The 17,376-nt window shown below is 48.3% G+C and overlaps 1 protein-coding gene across 1 annotated transcript in view; it reads left to right on the top strand.

The window, feature by feature from the left end:
* Positions 1-17,376, top strand: part of LOXHD1 (lipoxygenase homology domains 1) — a 198,479-nt gene that overhangs the window by 114,226 nt on the left and 66,877 nt on the right. Inside the window, exons 22-26 of the mRNA XM_018039819.1 lie at positions 6,286-6,452; positions 7,404-7,508; positions 11,222-11,350; positions 12,347-12,511; positions 13,696-13,877. Of these exons, the coding sequence (XP_017895308.1) occupies positions 6,286-6,452; positions 7,404-7,508; positions 11,222-11,350; positions 12,347-12,511; positions 13,696-13,877 (748 nt within the window). The remainder of the gene's footprint in view (positions 1-6,285; positions 6,453-7,403; positions 7,509-11,221; positions 11,351-12,346; positions 12,512-13,695; positions 13,878-17,376) is intronic.

The raw sequence follows: 17,376 nt of genomic DNA, 5'->3' as shown, positions 1-17,376 counted from the left end.
GATGGTAGGTGATCAGGCTGCTCTTTTATCCAAGGTGGCATCAAGATGTGCCTTTATGAACAAGCAGCTCTTGGATGTTTGAGTGCTTGAAACAGAGGACATTAAAAGCAGTTGGAAAATTATCAGAGAAATGCAAATCAAGACCACTGTGAGGTACCATTTCACACCAGTCAGAATGGCAGTGATCCAAAAGTCTACAAGCAATAAATGCTGGAGAGGGTGTGGAGAAAAGGGATCCCTCTTACACTGTTGGTGAGAATGCAAACTAGTACAGCCACTATGGAGAACAGTGTGGAGATTCCTTAAAAAATTGCAAATAGAACTGCCTTATGACCCAGCAATCCCACTGGAGGAAACCAATATTGAAAGAGACATGTGTACCCCAATGTTCATCGCAGCACTGTTTATAATAGCCAGGGCATGGAAACAACCTAGATGTCCATCAGCAGATGAATGGATAAGAAAGCTGTGGTACATATACACAATGAAGTATTTCTCAGCCATTAAAAAGAATATATTTGAATCAGTTCTAATGAGGTGGATGAAACTGGAGCCTATTATACAGAGTGAAGTAAGCCAGAAAGAAAAACACCAATACAGTATACTAACACATATATATGGAATATGGAATTTAGAAAGATGGTAATGATAACCTTGTATGTGAGACAGCAAAAGAGACACAGATGTATAGAAAGGACTTTTGGACTCTGTGGGAGAGGAAGAGGGTGGGATGATTTGGGAGAATGGCATTGAAACATGTATACTATCATGTAAGAAACGAATCGCCAGTCTATGTTCGATACAGGATGCAGGATGCTTGGGGCTAGTGCATGGGGATGATCCAGAGAGATGATATGGGGTGGGAGGTGGGAGGGGGTTCAGGATTGGGAACTTATGTACACCCATGGCTGTTAAAGTATTTTAAAAATTAAAAAAAAAATGTGCCTTTATGAACAAGCAGCTCTTGGATGTTTGAGTGCTTGAAACAGAGGGCATTAAAAGTGGTTGGAAAATGTGATTCAGGTGGCACAGAGGTGGAGAGCCAGGGGGCACATACGGGATGCAGTGGGTCACTGTGTTTTTCTTCAGCGTGAGGATCATGGAGGATAGGAAACAGGAGAAGAACACTGGAGAGGGCGGCAAGACAGGGTGAAGGGGCTCAAAAGCCACACTGAGAACACATCCAGGCTCCTGGCTGGTGGCATTCCATGGGCACCCTGCTGAAGCTGAGCATGGGAGCTGGGGGGAAGGAGCAGGGAGATGTCAGCTGCTGTCAGGCCCCCTCGGGAGATGCTTTCTGAGCAGACAGGCTCAAGAGAGGGTGTGATGCCCAGAGCCCCTGCCGCCGCCGTGAGGTCACCCAGACAGAGCCACAGTGGCCCCAGGGGTCTGATGTGCAGAGCTGGACAGATTCAGCGGAGTGTCAGCAGGACCCCTTGGAGCCCTTCTGGCCTCTGAGACCATTGCTCTGGAGGGCAGCTGAGTCTGAGCTCAAAACCCCAGGAGGAGGGGACTGGGGGAAGTGGAGGCCAAAGATTTATTGATCTGCAACTCAATTGCAGAAAAAAAAGAATAATTATTTTCCAAATAGAGAGTGCTTGAGATCTTTTAGAGGAGTCTCAAGCTGTCAGGGTCCGTGATCAAATGATGTGGAAAGTCTTTTTAATGGTGGTTTGCAGCTGTGAATGGCTCTGAGTGCGTTGTCCTGGGGTCTGAGGTCTCCCATGGGTTGACCGGGGCTCTACCCACAGACTCACATCCTCTCATATAAGGAGGCCGCTAGTCCCTTGGGCAGGGAGCAAACTGTGAAGTTGAGACAGTTTGTCTGGGGACTGTAGCCTGGGAGTCTCCACCACTGGCCTCTCTGGAAAAAAACATTTAAAAAGTGTCAGGTTGATGTTCACGTTGACAGTCCCATCACACTTGGAATGAGGAGAGTCAGACCTCTCCTCTCCCGGGCTCTGCTCAGACACTTCCTGAGCCTTGGGGTGACGTCAGGCACCACATTCTAAGGGGGCTGATGGAAAAGAGAAAATGCATCTTCAAGAAAAGAATAGTGGCTGATTAAGAAACCTAGGAGTTGTGGCAGGAATTCTGAAGGAGGAATTAAGAACGTGTCACCTGAAGAGGCCCATGCCTTTTGACTCGCTTGATTCCTGTGGTGCCCATGTATGCCAGTGGCTGTGGACGGCAAGGGGTGAGGAGACTCTGAGCTCGTGGGGTGTTCAGTTTGCCTGACTTCTGGCAGAGACACTTTAAATACATGCTCCTGGGCAACCTCTTCCTTTCTCATCACTTCAGCGACCACTTATTTTGACAATCACGTCCATGTGGTATCCCAAGTTGTATCAGTCAGAATAGGCTAAGTTCTGCTAGATAACAAGTGGCCCTAAAATGTCAGTGGCCTCACACAATGGGAGCTTAGTTCTTGCTCATAACACATGTCATGGGGGGAAGGGATCAGGGGCATATATGTTGAGAATCACTGCGATCTCTCAGACATCCAGGCTGGTGGAGGCTTTTCCTCAGTGTGTTTCCATGCTCTTCCTTACAGTGGGAGGAGATGTGACCAATTGTGCACTGGGTCCTAAAGACCCCTTACAGCCCAGAGATTCCAAGTACATTAGCAAACACTTAAAAATTCAAAGTCCTCCTCACCTCTAAAGCTATGAATCTCTGATGTTTTCGTTTCTGAATACATAACAGAAATGGGCGGACATTTGGGAGTGTGTTGTCTTGAATCAGGGCGTCTTTGTTAAGTCCTTCTCTCTGCTGCTTCCTCGCCCCCTTCCTTGTTGACTAAATGAGGTTTGCCACATCGTCCTTCCTCCTCTAATACTTTAGCTATTTTTTTTATATAGATCTGCAATAAAATCAAATCACCTCAACTTCAGAGAGGAAGAAAGCAAATGCCACAGAAGTTAGGAATGTATTTAGTGTTCTGAGCTCTGTCCACACTCGATCAGATAGCCTTTTTCCACCTCTGGTTTGAGCCCTAAGACATAGATTCCTGTTCTGATTGATCTCATAAGACCCTGAATTGTGAAAGACAGATGTTATTCTTGAATGCCATTACAAGTGGCAAATATGTTGGGTGGGCTTTCCAGCGAGGGTTGGTCAAAAAGTGAATTCTTTTCCTCCGTAAGTTTCACCTAACAGGAAGATATTCTCCAAAACCCCTCACTCCTCCAGGATTTGGGGCGGGGGGCGGTGTGAGGTTCACAGAATGTTGAGACAGAAAAGACCTGACAGATGATTTCACCCAGCCTTAATGTGATGAAACTTGGGGTGCAGGGGCCATGCAGCATGTTAGGGGAAGACCAGAGGCGCAAACCCAGAGTCCCTGAGCCCCAGACCCACTCTGCTGTCACTCCACTCTTCCGGTAACACCAGTGGGCATATCTGATGAGCTTCAGCCTTTACGCACAAAATGGGAAAGGCCATGCATTAAATACATTTTACAGGTTTCAGTGTGCAATCCGCTCATTCCAGTTTTACTTTCAAGTGAAACTCAACCTTTTAGGGGCCTCGAGCTTTGCTTCCACACTCAGTTTAAACCTCCTGTTGACCCCAGCTCTGCCTATTCCTTCCATTGCCCTGGCTGGAGTGGTGGGCACCCAACCACAACACCTGCACGCCTCTCTTCTCCTTCACTCCTGAAAAACAGCCACCTAGTGCCCTCCCCAGGCCCCCTGGAGCAGGATTTATTCCTCCTGTGAGAGGAAGGGGAGGACACTGGCCCAGAGGTCCAGGCCTCCGCTAGACCTCCTGTGGGTGCTTGTTGACATCATTGGGGGTGGAGGCTAAATGGCCGGCACTCAGGCCCGTCCGACCTCTGGCTCCGGTTCTCCCCCCAGGGAGCGGGATCCGGAGGCTCGGGCCGCGATGCTGCTGCAGTGGGCGTGCTGAGCACCTCTAACTTCTCCTCAAAGACAGCAGGGGTGATGCGCCCAGAAGACAGGCGCTGATGCCTTACGCATGCGCTCTTCGCGGGTGTGGGAGGGCTTGCGCCCGCCCCTTTCTGTCTTGCTGACTGTTCTGTCTCCTAGTATAAGTCTCTCCAGCTCCTTATGCCTCTGTCTCCTTCTGTCTCTGTCCTCCTCCAGCCTCCCACACTCTCATTACTCCTCCGCGGCCCCAACCCCACTCTGTTCTTTATTTCTGTCTCTCTCCTTTAATTGGCCATAATTTAGAACTAAAGCCTATTATTCATAAATTATTTGGTTGAAGAAAAATTTAACTTTTCCATTCATACATTTAAAAGGCTGAAAGTGGAACAATATGCATTTTTCACTTAAACACTAATTTCAAAGCAATCTAGTTTGTCTCTCTCAAGGCTGAGCTTCTCCCACCCTTTAAATCCATATCCCTTGATGCATAGCTATGGGAGGGCTTCCCTGATAGCTCAGTTGGTAAAGAATCCGCCTGCAATGCAGGAGACCCCCCGTTCGATTCCTGAGTGGGGAAGATCCGCTGGAGAAGGGATAGGCTACCCATTCCAGTATTCTTGGGCTTCCCTGGTGGCTCAGCTGGTGAAGAATCTGCCTGCAAAGGGGGGAGATCTGGGTTTGATCCCTGGGTTGGGAAGATCCCCTGGAGAAAAGAATGGCTACCCACTCCAGTATTCTGGCCTGGAGAATTCCATCGACTGTTTAGTCCATGGGGTTGCAAAGAGCTGGACATGACTGAGTGACTTTCACTTTCACTTTCGAAGCACAGTTGCACCTCCACGCCACTGGCCCTGCTCCTCTCACACGCTGATGGGAGGCAGTTAGGCCTGTGGGAGGGTGTGGGGCTCAGAAAGGGATGAGACCCCCAGTCTACACTGTTCCCAGCCTCTCCAGACTTTGATTCGTCTCTGAATGCATCTTATGCACCTGGACAGTGGTAGGGATGGGGTGCAGCAGCCCCAACTTAGAGATGGTCTGTCCCCAAACCCTCTGAGTTGTTCTGTGAGCCCAGGGGCCCAATGGTGAACTGTCCATCCTACAGCCTCAAGAAATCCCAGGCTTGGGCTGAAGACAAAGAAAGGAAGTATCACCATCACCATTGTCATCATCATTACTATCAAAGTATTAGTGAATTTTTAACCAAGAATGTACCAACAGCCAGGCAATTTAAGCACTTAAAAATGTTTAACTCATGTAATTCTCACCACTGCCTTTGAAATAGGCAACATTATCCTCATTCTATAGAGGGTTGCCAGATAAAATGTAGAATGGCCACTTAAATTTGAAAGTCAGATAAGCAAAAGAATAATATTTTAGTGTAAGTGTGTCCCAAATATTATTCCTTGCTCATCTAAAATTCCAATTTAACTGGGAGTCCTGTGATTCTGCAGGCTAAATCTGGCAACTCTCACAGAAAGAGTTGTAAAGAAACTTGTTCAGTCTCATGGGACTGTAGGTGGCAGAGCCAGGATTCAAACCCAGTCTGGCTCTAGAGGCGAGTCCTTAGTCCCCACTCTCTGCTGCTTCTCCCAGCCCTCGTCCTGCCTTCCCTTCCATCCCAGCTCCTCCCTTGCACTGGGTTCAGCCTCTCCACTGAGGAGTTTAACTCGGACCTCCCTTCCCTGGATGGTGTCCTCTGTCTGCTGTGCCAGCTCCTTAAAGGTCATATTCTTTGAATCTTTCAGAAGCTTAAGTGGGTCATTCCATTACAATCCTTTAGGTACGAAGCACTTCCTGTGTACAGTATTCTCTGCCAAAGTAGCTCTGGCTAATAGATTGATTCTAGAAAAGGCCAGAACAATCCCCAGAAACCCCTTTTTCTACAGATTCCTCCTATGTGACCCTGATTCCAAGCACTGTTAACACAGCCTTTTTCCATGTGGTGTATGGAAACCACATCCCACGTTTGTCATCTACTCCAGGCAAGCATTGACTTCCAGGCAAACTGGATTCCTTTGTAGTTCAGTTGGTAAAGAATCTGTCTGCAAAGCAGGAGAGCTGAGTTTGATCCCTGGGTTGGGAAGATCCCCTCTAGTAGGAAATGGCAACCCACTCCGGCATTCTTGCCTGGGAAAACCCATAGACAGAGGAGCCAGGCAGGCTACAGTCCATGGGGTCACAAGAGTCGGACATGACTTGGCGGCTAAACCACCACCAGGCAAGCAACTAGTGGGGTGAATCCTAGGTAGGATGGGAGGGCAGTGCTGGGGTGTGGGGGCAGACAGGGGAGCATTTGGGCCCCATGAGGGCCTCTTGTGTCTCAGCCATGACTGCTTTTTCATGAGACCTTCTCAAAGAGACATTCCCAAACTTCCCCTATTCCCTTCCCGCACAGGTACTACTTCCCGTGCCAACGCTGGCTGGCCGTGGAGGAGGACGATGGCCAGCTGTCCAGGGAGCTGTTGCCAGTGGACGAATCCTATGTGCTGCCACCAAGCGCGGAGGAGGGCGGGGGAGGTGGTGACAGCACCCCCCTCGACAACCTGGCCCTGGAGCAGAAAGGTTTCCTAAACTAGAGCTGATTTCTTCCCTCCAGCACCCCTCCCCTCTGTCTTTCCCCAGATAGGTCTCCATCTTCCTCTCCACTGTGGACTCCAGGCACTTCCTTCTCTGGGAATCTATCTGAGCTGCCCTCTCACTCTTCCATGGCAAGAATGGGAAGGTGACAGGGGCGTGTTCTCACATGTCTAGCATATAGCTGGCTATAAAGTGCATGGCTTAGCATGGAGTTATTATCAGGAATGGAATGGAATAGAACAGAATAGTTACAGCTGGTTTTGACTTAGACTTCCCCGGTGGCTCAGACGGTAAAGCGTCTGTCTACAATGTGGGGGACCTGGGTTCGATCCCTGAGTTGGGAAGATCCCCTGGAGAAGGAAATGGCAATCTACTCCAGTACTCTTGCCTGGAAAATCCCATGGACAGAGGAGCCTGGTAGGCTACAGTCCATGGGATCGCAAAGAGTCAGACACGACTGAGCGACTTTCCTTTCCTTTGACTTAGTCTTGCGTCCTCCCCTCCCGGCTCATTATAGACTCCCAATACGAATATTTTTGTCAAGGGGAATTATGAACTTTCAAGACTGCTAGGATGCTTGTGCTCCCTTCCTTGAAACTCGCATCCTTAAAACTTCCCAACCTGGAGGAGTCAGACCAGGGTTCCTGGCTGATGACTCTTTGAACCCCACAGTCACTCCAAGTCTTCCTTAAGCATCCTACAACTTTACTGATTGAGGGTTTCCTGTGTGAGCTGGAAGTAGGGGTGGGGAGTCTCATCTCTGCCTTCTGGAAGTTTCCAGACTAAAGGCAACTACAGAACAACACATATGGCAAGGAAAGTGACTCCTAGAAACAGTCAACCTAAGCAGAGAAACGTGCTCAATATGCTATCTCCCTCCTCCCTTCACGGGACGTGCAATCTACCACTCACTTCTCCACACTCTTCTTCTGGCAGATAAATCTACCACATTTTCAGTGACCATAAAGACTGGGGACAAGAAGAATGCTGGCACCGATGCCAATGTCTTCATCACACTCTTTGGCACTCAAGATGACACTGGTAAGAGAGCAATGCAAGGCCACATTCACCCGTGTTCCTCTCGAGGGAGACTGGAAGAGACAGTGGAACTTTCCAGAGATATCCTGGTCATGTCTCTCACTTTCTTTTTTAAGAAGTCATTTAAGAAATTTTCGTTACTGTTTTATTGTATTGTGGGAAGAACACTTAACATGCAATCTGCTTTCCTACCAAATTTTAAACGTGCAAACATTATTGTTGACTGTTGGTTCACGGTGTACAACAGGTCTCTAGAGGTGGTTCATCTTACTAAAGTGAAACTTTATGCCTGATGATTCAGTTCAGTTCAGTTCAGTCGCTCAGTCATGTCTGACTCTTTGCGACCCCATGAATCGCAGCACGCCAGGCCTCCCTGTCCAAATAACTCCCTATTTCCTCCTACGCCTTGCTCCTGGTAACCACCAATCCAGTCTTTGATTTTATGAATTTGACCTTGATATCTCATTTCAGTGGAGTCACGCTGTATTAGTCTTTCTGTGCCTGGCTTATCTCACTTAGCATAATATCCTCAAGAACCATCCACATTGTTGCATATCGAAGAATCTCCATTTACAAGGCTGAGTAATATTCCATTACTTGTATATATTTACCATCTCTTCTTTATCCATTCATCTGTCAATGGACAGTTAGGATTTTTATCCCATGTCTTAGCTATTGTGAATAGTGCTGCAGCAAACATAGGCATGCTACTATCTTTTCAAGGACCTGATTTCATTCTTTTGGATATATACCCAGAAGTGAGATGGCAGGTTCTTACGGTAGTTATATTTTCAACTTTTTGAGGAACGTTCATACCATTTTCCAGAGCAACTACATCATTTTGGACTTCCACCCACTGTGTGTAAGGATTCCAATTTCTCTACATCCTCACCAACACTTGTTGTCTTTTGTTTTTTTGATAGTAACCTCCTGACAGGTATGAGATGGTATCTCACTGTAGTTTTGGTTTACATTTCCCTCATAATTAGTGACAATGAATACTTTTTTCATATATTATTGGCCATTTTTATGTCTTCTCTGGAGAAAAGTCTGTTAAGTCTTTAGCCGTTTTTAATTGGGTTATTAGATTTTCTTTATCATTGAGATGTATATTTCTTTATATATGTTGATGATTAACCCCTTATAGGTAAATTATTTGGAAATATGTTTCCCATTCTACAGAATTCAGTTTCTTTTGCTGTGCTTTTAGTTTAACGTAATCCATGTGTTAATTTTGGTTTTTGTTGCCTGTGTTTTGGGTGTCATATTCATGAACTCATTACCAAGACCAGTGTATCGAGTGTTTTCCTTACATTTTTTTTTTCTAGGCATTTTATAGTTTCAGGTCTTACACTTAAATTTGTAATTCATTTTGAGCTGATTTTTGTGTATGATGTGAGAGAAGGGTCCAAATGAATTATTTTACCTGTAGACATCCATTTTCCTGGCACCATTTATTGGAGAGGTTTTCCTGTCCCTATTTTGTACATTTGCGTGCCTCTGACTCTTGAAAGATTACATGTGACTGACCTCAAGAGAGAAAGGCAATTCCTTGTTCTTTTAAATGTTCTTTTAAAGTTCTTTTTAAATCCTTCTAAGTCCTCTCTCAGCCCTCGTTGCTGCCTCTACACCCTACAAGTGTTTGGAAGCTGTGAGAATCATCTTCCCCTCAGCATCCTCTCCCCAGGTAATAGCGCCCAAGTCTTTGTCCAGCCTTCCTGAAAGGTGTTTATTTTGTTTTATTTTGTTTTGTTTAACAATTTTCTATGCCCTTCTTTGAGGCATCACTGTGGGAGCCTTTGAAAACTATAGTGAAGGAGCTCCTCAGTCCACACAGTGAGAGGTCTCTGCCCTGTGTCTTTTGCCAGCCTTTCCCTTCTATTCTAAATACAGAGGTAGCTGTAACTCTATCTCAGTAATGACCTGGGGAATGGTGGCTCTTCCCAACCTCCAGTAAGATTCAGCCAGTGGGTTCCATGGTACTCTTGATATGAGAGGCTCAGGGAATCTTGGAGTCATTCTGGAGCCTCTGTCAAGGCCATTGCAGAAGGTGGCATATGCGCTGGAGTCAGCTGTCCACTCAGGCCACCTGTCCAGCCACTCTGAGTTCAGAGAGGAACCAGTTCCTCACATACGTAGTCATCACATGTTTTCTCATTACTCCTAAAGCTCTATTCTAAGCATTGCTGAAGAATGAAGGGGGGAAACCTGACTTTGCAATCACCGACTTTGAGATGCTCATGTTCTAAATCAGTCTTGTGTACTCGAGCGTGACTAATTGGTTTAAATTTCTCCTATACCACTTAAAGAGTCGGACATGACTGAGCGACTTCACCCTTCATACCACTTACTAGCTGTGTGACCTTGGGAAAGGGGCTTAACCTCTCTTTGCTTTAGTTTCCCCCGTTTGTAGCATATTCTGATAGCGCAGTTGGTAAACAATCTGCCTGTCAGTACGGGAGGCATAAGAGACAAGGGCTTGATCCCTGGGTTGGGAAGAGTCCCTGGAATAGGAAACCGCAACCCAACACAGAATTCTTGCCTGGAAAATTTCATGGACAAAGGAGCCTGGTGGGGTACAGTCCATGGGGTCACAAAGAGTTAATATGACTGAGCACACACACGCACTTTTGTAAAGTGGAGATTAAACTAGTAGATATCTCATAGAGTTGTGGATTTAATGAAATTGAATGTGTAAAATATTTGAGACAAAATGATGATAAAGCATTTATTATTAATATTATTATCATTTAATAGGTTAAATAATGCAAATATAATGAGTGAATCAGCTTGAAACTTACAAATGTATGTCATTGCAATAGTTACTGAACCATAGTCAATGAAATTGAGGGGGCCTAACAGAGTGCTTTTATTTGCCAAGGGATTTCTATGTGTTTGGCACATTCTTCAACACTCAACAGTCATCATCTTATTAAATAGTCACAACTCCTCTATGGGAAAGGCACCAAAGCCACCCCTTTCGACATTTGAGGGAACCAGATCTCAGAGAATTAAGTAATTTGCCCAAGGCCACCCAGACAATAACCAAGGTCTGTCTGACTCTGCACTTAAATCATCTGCAGTAAGTCTATGATTATCAAAAGACTTCCTACATGAGGCAGGACTTACAGGGATAAGGAGACTTGAAGAATGAGGCAGGAGGGGATGGTGATGACCCTGGGACTACCTTAAATTTCAGATCGACACCACATTCAGAGCCCTAGGACAGAGCATGTATGTAAGGTGGCTGGTGAGGGGTGCTGGAATCCAATCCTGCTTCTGTCATCCAGAGAAGAGTCTCCAGAGAATTGCCACATGCCCCATTCTGCAGGGGAGCCCCTGTTTCCTCACCCCAGGGAACATGCAAGGGTGGCTCCCTCCCCACGTGGAGAAACCTGAGGGGTGTGCTTAGGGCCCCACCACTTTTTCCCGGGTGATCTTGGATAAGGCCCTTAATTTGTGGGTGTGTCTCCTTTTCTTTAGCAAAGCAGGAAATAAAAATATGTATGTCAAAGAGTTATTGCAAAGCTCCATACAAGGACATACACACACACACATTCAAAATATCAAAAATGCCCCACGGATAGTAACTGTATAGTCTAAATTTGATAGAAGTTCAGAAATTTGCTCATTAGGAGGAGAGACTAAGAGGGGTAATCAGACTAGGTTTGAAGGCCTCAGGCCTAGCCAGTCATGTTGGGGTCATTTGGTTGCAGGAATGACTCTCCTGAAATCCTCCAAGACCAACAGTGACAAGTTTGAGAGGGACAGCATCGAAATCTTCACAGTGGAGACCCTGGACCTGGGAGATCTGTGGAAAGTCAGAATCGGTCATGACAACACAGGTCTGGCTTCTCTCCCTTCTGTTCCTGGCTGAGAACTTGAGGACCATGGGCAGGTCCCCATGGGTGACTAGGAAAGAATCTAGGGTAGGCTTGGATGTCATCTGCTTTCCATAATGACATAGCTTCCTCAGTCCCTTCATGGCAGCACACAGAGATTCTGGTCTAATTGATCAGAGTAAGGCCCAGACACCAGTGATTTTGAAAGCTTTCTCCCCAAACCCCAGAAATTTCAGTGTGCAGCCAGTCTTTGATTCAGTAGGTCTGGGATGGGACCCAAGAGATTTTATATTTCACAGGCGATGCTGAGGCTGTTGGTCTGGGGGCTCCACTTAGAACCATGGATGGAGCCAGTTGTTCCCAGAACTCCCTAATACTGTGCCCAAGTTTTTTCTCTCTCAGTAAAGCAGGACTCATTTTTTTTTTTTTTTTTTTGGTCTTCAAACCATATCTCGTGAGCCTGAGGAAGGAGGCCTTTCTCCTTGCCTCTGGGACTGAGGGACAAGGTCTCTGCCTGGCTTCCATTTCCTTCTTTAAACTTGAGCACTCATTTTCCCAGGGAGGAGCATAGGTCCTTCACTGGTTTCCCTTCCCTTCATGAATCATAAACTGAGGCCGGGGAGCCCAGTATGTCGCCCTGCCACTGGATGAAAGTATGGAGCCCTTGTTAACACAGGCTCTCTCTGGCATCTGGGTTCTCTTTTTGAAATACCTTCCACCCTGGACGGTTCTTTGCTTTCCTCCCCTCAGACTCTGCCTCCTGTCATCTCTTCTCCATATCCCTTCCCTCCTCATTTCACTGACAGCAGCCCAGAGTAGGATCTGGTAGGGTACACATGAATCAGTCCACACTGCTGTAAGCAGAAGGAATGATGAGTCCATGGTGGAGCCATAGGCACCAGCCTTTGACTAGGGAAGGATGCTTGGAGTCCTGAAGTTGTGCACAGAAAGCTGTCTATGTAGAGGTCCTTGAGGGGTTCTGTGTCTCCTTCCCTCCAGGCAAGGCTCCAGGCTGGTTTGTAGACTGGGTAGAGGTGGACGCCCCATCCCTTGGAAAGTGCATGACGTTCCCCTGTGGCCGCTGGTTGGCCAAGAATGAAGATGATGGCACCATCGTCAGGGACCTTTTCCACGCGGAGCTTCAGACAAGGCGGTACACACCATGTAGGAATTCTGCGGGGCAAGCCTGGGCCTCCTCCTAGACCTCCTCATCCACCCACCAACTCCCAGTACCTCATCCAGGGTTGACCCTTGGCCAGGCCCACCTTGGGAATTCCCCGGGCCCTGTGCTGGCTGTGGACAGAGCTCTAGACCCACGGAAAGGAAATACGGGATGTATTTCTACTCCAAACGAGCTGATGACATCAGGCAAAGAGCCTGACTTCTCTGGAGTTCAGTTTCCTTGTCTGCAAAATAGAGATAATAGTGTAGGGTGGTTGTAAGACTCAAAAAGGAGAAAAGATAAGGTCTAACATTTGTTGTTGTTGCTGCTCAGTCGTGTCCGACTCTTTGCAACCCCATGGACTGTAGCCTGCCAGTCTCCTCTGTCCGTGGGATTTCCCAGGCAAAAGTACTGGACTGGGTTGCCATTTCCTTCTGCAAAGTCTAACAGTGAAGGGTCATTATCAACCCCTTAATCAGTCCTCACTCCAGTCATTAACACACCAAAGAAATCACTGTTGTAAGATTTTATCTTGATTGGGGGGAAAAAAGAACTTGAAAAGAAGCTAAATGTAATTCCTTTACCAGCTAAAGAAAAGGAGAAAGTGGAACAATTAGGTGCATTTTTGACACATCGCTTCCTCTATCAGCATCTGAAAGTCTGTATTGCCGGGGAGGGGCAGGGCAGTGTGGAGCCAGTGAGTGAGTAGTAGAAGCGGTGAGAAGAGAAGAGAAAGGACTCTCACCACTGTAGACTGGCCGATCTGATTGGTGGTTGTCCCCTGAAACATAATGCTCCTGTGTATAGGATGTCTGCAGCCAAGGGCTGCATTGAGGATGCTGTAACAAATGAGGAAACCAAGGCTCCTAGGTGACTTGCACAGGTCACACAGTCAGGCTAGATAGAGCCTGTGCTTTCACCCAGTCTATTGTACTAGCTTGGTGATGGGAGAGGCATGGAGACCCTAGTCTGAGGTGACAGGGGTTTTCGATGGGCACAAGGCATGTCGGCATACCTCCCTCCACCCTGGGTTGCTAGGCAACCACATGAAGGTTCAGGCCCCTGGGTAGCAGCTCCCAGTGAAGGAACAGATCCAGAGCGGTGGTGCTGAAGAAGAGCTTGACCTGCCTGCATTTGTTTCCTATTTTCACCTCCCCTCTGACTTTGCCCTCTGCCCCCTCCCCAGTTGTCCCTTACGAGATCACCCTCTACACCAGTGATGTCTTTGCTGCTGGGACAGACGCCAACATCTTCATCGTCATCTATGGCTGCGATGCTGTGTGCACCCAGCAGAAGTACCTGTGCACCAACAAGAGGGAGCAGAAGCTGTTCTTCGAGAGGAAGTCCGCCTCCCGCTTCATAATGGAGGTACCGGCGTCAGGCAGGCTGCCAGTGGAGTCAGGACAGGGGTGCGGGCTGGACCAGAAGGCAAGGAGGAGGAGCCTTTGTCCAGAGTCTGACATGTGCCTTTCATCTGATGGGCTGTTGTGAGTGAGGGAGATGGTTCTCACTGGAACCATCATTCTCACTGGAACCTCATTGCATGAGGTTCATCCAATCTCTCTGAGCCTCAGTGCATCTGAGGAGCCAGGAGGACAGTGACCTTCCCTCTCCAGGACCAGTGTCTGAGTCAAAGGTGACAATGAGTGTTTAAGGAAACTAGAGGCACTATTCCACTGGGGCCATCTCCAGTGCTACCAACAGTAGAGCCGTGGAGAGAGCTGGCTTCCAGACTTCCTCATCACATTATTGTCTCCTGCTTATCTGTCAAGCTATGGCTGATACAAAAGGGCATCCCATGTATTCCTCAGTTCCCCCTGGGCTCTGGCCTGAGAGTTCTGTTCGATGCTTATTGTGGGTGTATGTCGCCGCATCCACACCTGGGTATTCTGTACACCCATCCCGTGCCTCCTTGTGTGCTCCACTCTGTGCCAGGCGGGGTGGGAGGGACAAGGGAAGGAGAGGACCCAGACTGTGCCTGCAAGGGGCTTGCAGTCCAACTGGGGAACCCCAGATCTCACACGAGGCTAAGGAGAGAGTCTGGGGATCATCATCATAGCTGCTCTTGGGGGCAAGAAGGCCCTGTCATCGGGTCACTTAGCCCTCAGAGCAACTCTGCGCTTAAGTATGGAGAAACCAAGGCACAGAGAGTTTAGTAGCTTCCATGAAATCACACAGCCACGGCATAGTGGAAGTAGGATTCAATGCCTGGAGGAATGGCTCAGAATATGTGCCCTTAGCCCCTGCCATCCGCTAGCCCATAAGGGCAAATGGTGGGGCTGGCTGAGTGTGCTGTAGGTGTTCAGAGACCAGAGAGGGCTCCCTGGAAGTGGTGGCTTTGAGCTGGACCTGAAAGTGGGCATATGAGGGACTGAGGAGGGAAGGCCTTCCTAGCAAGGGGAACATCATGGCCGAGGGCCAGAGATGGAAGGAAACAAAGCATGTGGCTTGAGGTTTGACAAGAGGGGATAGGAGAGTGACGTAACTTGGCTATAGGATCCATGGAACAGGCTTTAAAGGGGGTGACTCTGAAGGACAAGGGGCGGGGGCTTGGGCTCTCCAGGTAGTAGGGAGCTTGGGAGATGTGCCGCTTATGTTTCTGGTGGAGACAAAGCACAGAGCCCCATCTTGCTTCCTTGGGTCGTGTCTGCCCCGGGGAGCTCCCTTTCCCCTCCCCACCTTCTCCGGGAGCAGTCAGTGCTTGTGGGAAGGTTGCCACCTTGGTGGAGGTTTTTTAACAAGAAGAATTCAAGGGTGATTCATCTACCCAGACGAATCAGCACCTCACCCACGAGATGTCCTGGTGCGTGCGTCATCCCAGCCGGTACTGTCGGAGGCCTGAGTGTGACCACACCTTGGCTTCCGGGAAGTTTCATCAATGAAGTCTGCCTAAAAGGCAGCTATAATTTGCCAGTAATTTGTTGCATTTTTTTTCTTTCCAAATCTACCTGGGTATTGGGGGAAGTGTGAGGGCTTAGACACAAATGAGCTTGCTTTGTGTCCCTGTCTCTGTTTCTCTTTTCCCACTGATCTTTGGATAAGAGGAGGAATGCTGGACTGTGAGTGAGCTCATAACCCTGGATTCTGGCTCTGCTCAAGAGCCTCTGACTCACGAACAAGCCCACTCTCTCTGTCGCCTCGTCCCCAGACACACAGATCTGCTGGGAAAATAACAATAGCTAATACATACTGGGCACTCCCCATGTGCCAGCCTTGTTCTTGGCACTTGGGATGTATCACCTCATTTAGTCCTCATCACCATTCCAAGAGTCAGATGGTGTCACTGTCCCCTTTGCCAGCTGCCTGGCAGCTCAGTGTCCTTGAGTGCAGATCCTGTAAGTCACGATCTTGCCCGGAGCTTCCTGTTTCTCCTGTTGTGAAAGGGTGAGGCCCCGTGCATTCACTGGTCTCTGTGTAATGATTCAGAAAGTCCAGGAGCTCGCAGGGGACACCACGTCTCTGATGAAGTGTGGTTGAGCTGGCTGGTAGGGAGTTTGTTACCTCAAGGCGTCTCCAGCAAAGTGGTGCCATAGTGGTCACTTGGAAGGAGAGAATTGTTGACAAAACGAAACACATCTGTGATCTTAGACCCAGAAGTGACCTTGAAGGGTTGCCCTGCCCATGCCCCCTGCCTTTGGCTGAGCAATCTCCTCATTTCATAGATGAGGCAGTTAAGGCCTAGAAGGTCAAGCGACTTGTCTAGATCATGCAGCTTGTGGGGCTATAGCTGGGAAGGATGGGGGTGAGTGGGAGCAGGGGGACATTCCTCAGGCCGTGCTGATAGGCTGGGCCACGGCTCTCATGGGTATGTGTGTGTGGAGGGTGTGCAGTGCCGAGAGCTCTTCCAGTTCATTCCCAGGTCACATCTGTCTAGGTTTATAGAGGCTCCACCTTTGGTGAAGGGCTCAATCACTCATTCAGATGCCATTCACTCATCAGGAGTCTTCATCTACCCTGGGGTTGACGTACCATCTCCTTGTAGCACTGAGTCCTTGATGGAGCAGGCCAGGCAGAAAGCTCTGCAGAGGGGCTGCCAGGAAGCTCAAGTCTACACACCCTTAACCTTGACCTGTCAATGCTGAAGACATGAGTTCTGTGGACCAACCATGAGCCAGGGCGTCTGGGTATTACTTTGTTTCCCTGCCCTCTTTTCCCTTTACCCCAACTTCGTTGTCTGTTTCCACCTGTGACTGCCCAGATCCCCATAGGGATGAGGCAGGGTGTGAACTGACACCTACAGCTCCATTTCAGGGAAGAACATGACACACGAGAACTGGGAGGGGCCCACGAGGCTCTCAGAGGCCCTGGAGTGGGGCCTGGGGAGGGCAGCCTGACGGAGAGAGCCAAGGAGGCAGGTGCCAACTGTGTGGATGCCTTGCCTTGTGTCTGACCACCTTGCTTCTTCTTTCAAAGGCTCCAAGGAAAGGATCTGGGAGTCAGTCACTCCTGGCTGAGTCCCTTTCCGGCACTGTGTGCCCATAGGGTCCAGGCAGGAGAGATGAGAGACGGCACCTCCTGAATTTCAGGGACTCTCCATGCCTGCACGTATCGCTCTTTCATTCAAGGGGACTTTCTTGCACACCTTGGTGGCTGAGGTGTGAGAGAGCCCAGCTGACTTTGTGACACTCATTTTGCAGATGAGGAAGCGGTCTTTCATCTTTTCTGCCATTAGGTATTGAGTACCAAGGTCAAGGGCTCTGTTCTGGGTTTTGAGGATGCTGTGATGAGCAAAACAGACGTGGTGCCTGCCCTTATAACAATCAGTGATGGAAGAGAAGGTTTCACACGAGTAAATGCAAAGTGCTGACTGTGAGAAGTGCTGGTGTATGTGTGTGTGTGAGAGAGAGAGTGAGTGATAGGATGCTGT

Source organism: Capra hircus, chromosome 24 (assembly GCF_001704415.2).
Source record: "Capra hircus breed San Clemente chromosome 24, ASM170441v1, whole genome shotgun sequence".
Classification (NCBI taxonomy): domain Eukaryota; kingdom Metazoa; phylum Chordata; class Mammalia; order Artiodactyla; family Bovidae; genus Capra; species Capra hircus.
This window is presented reverse-complemented; position numbering and strand designations above follow the sequence as displayed.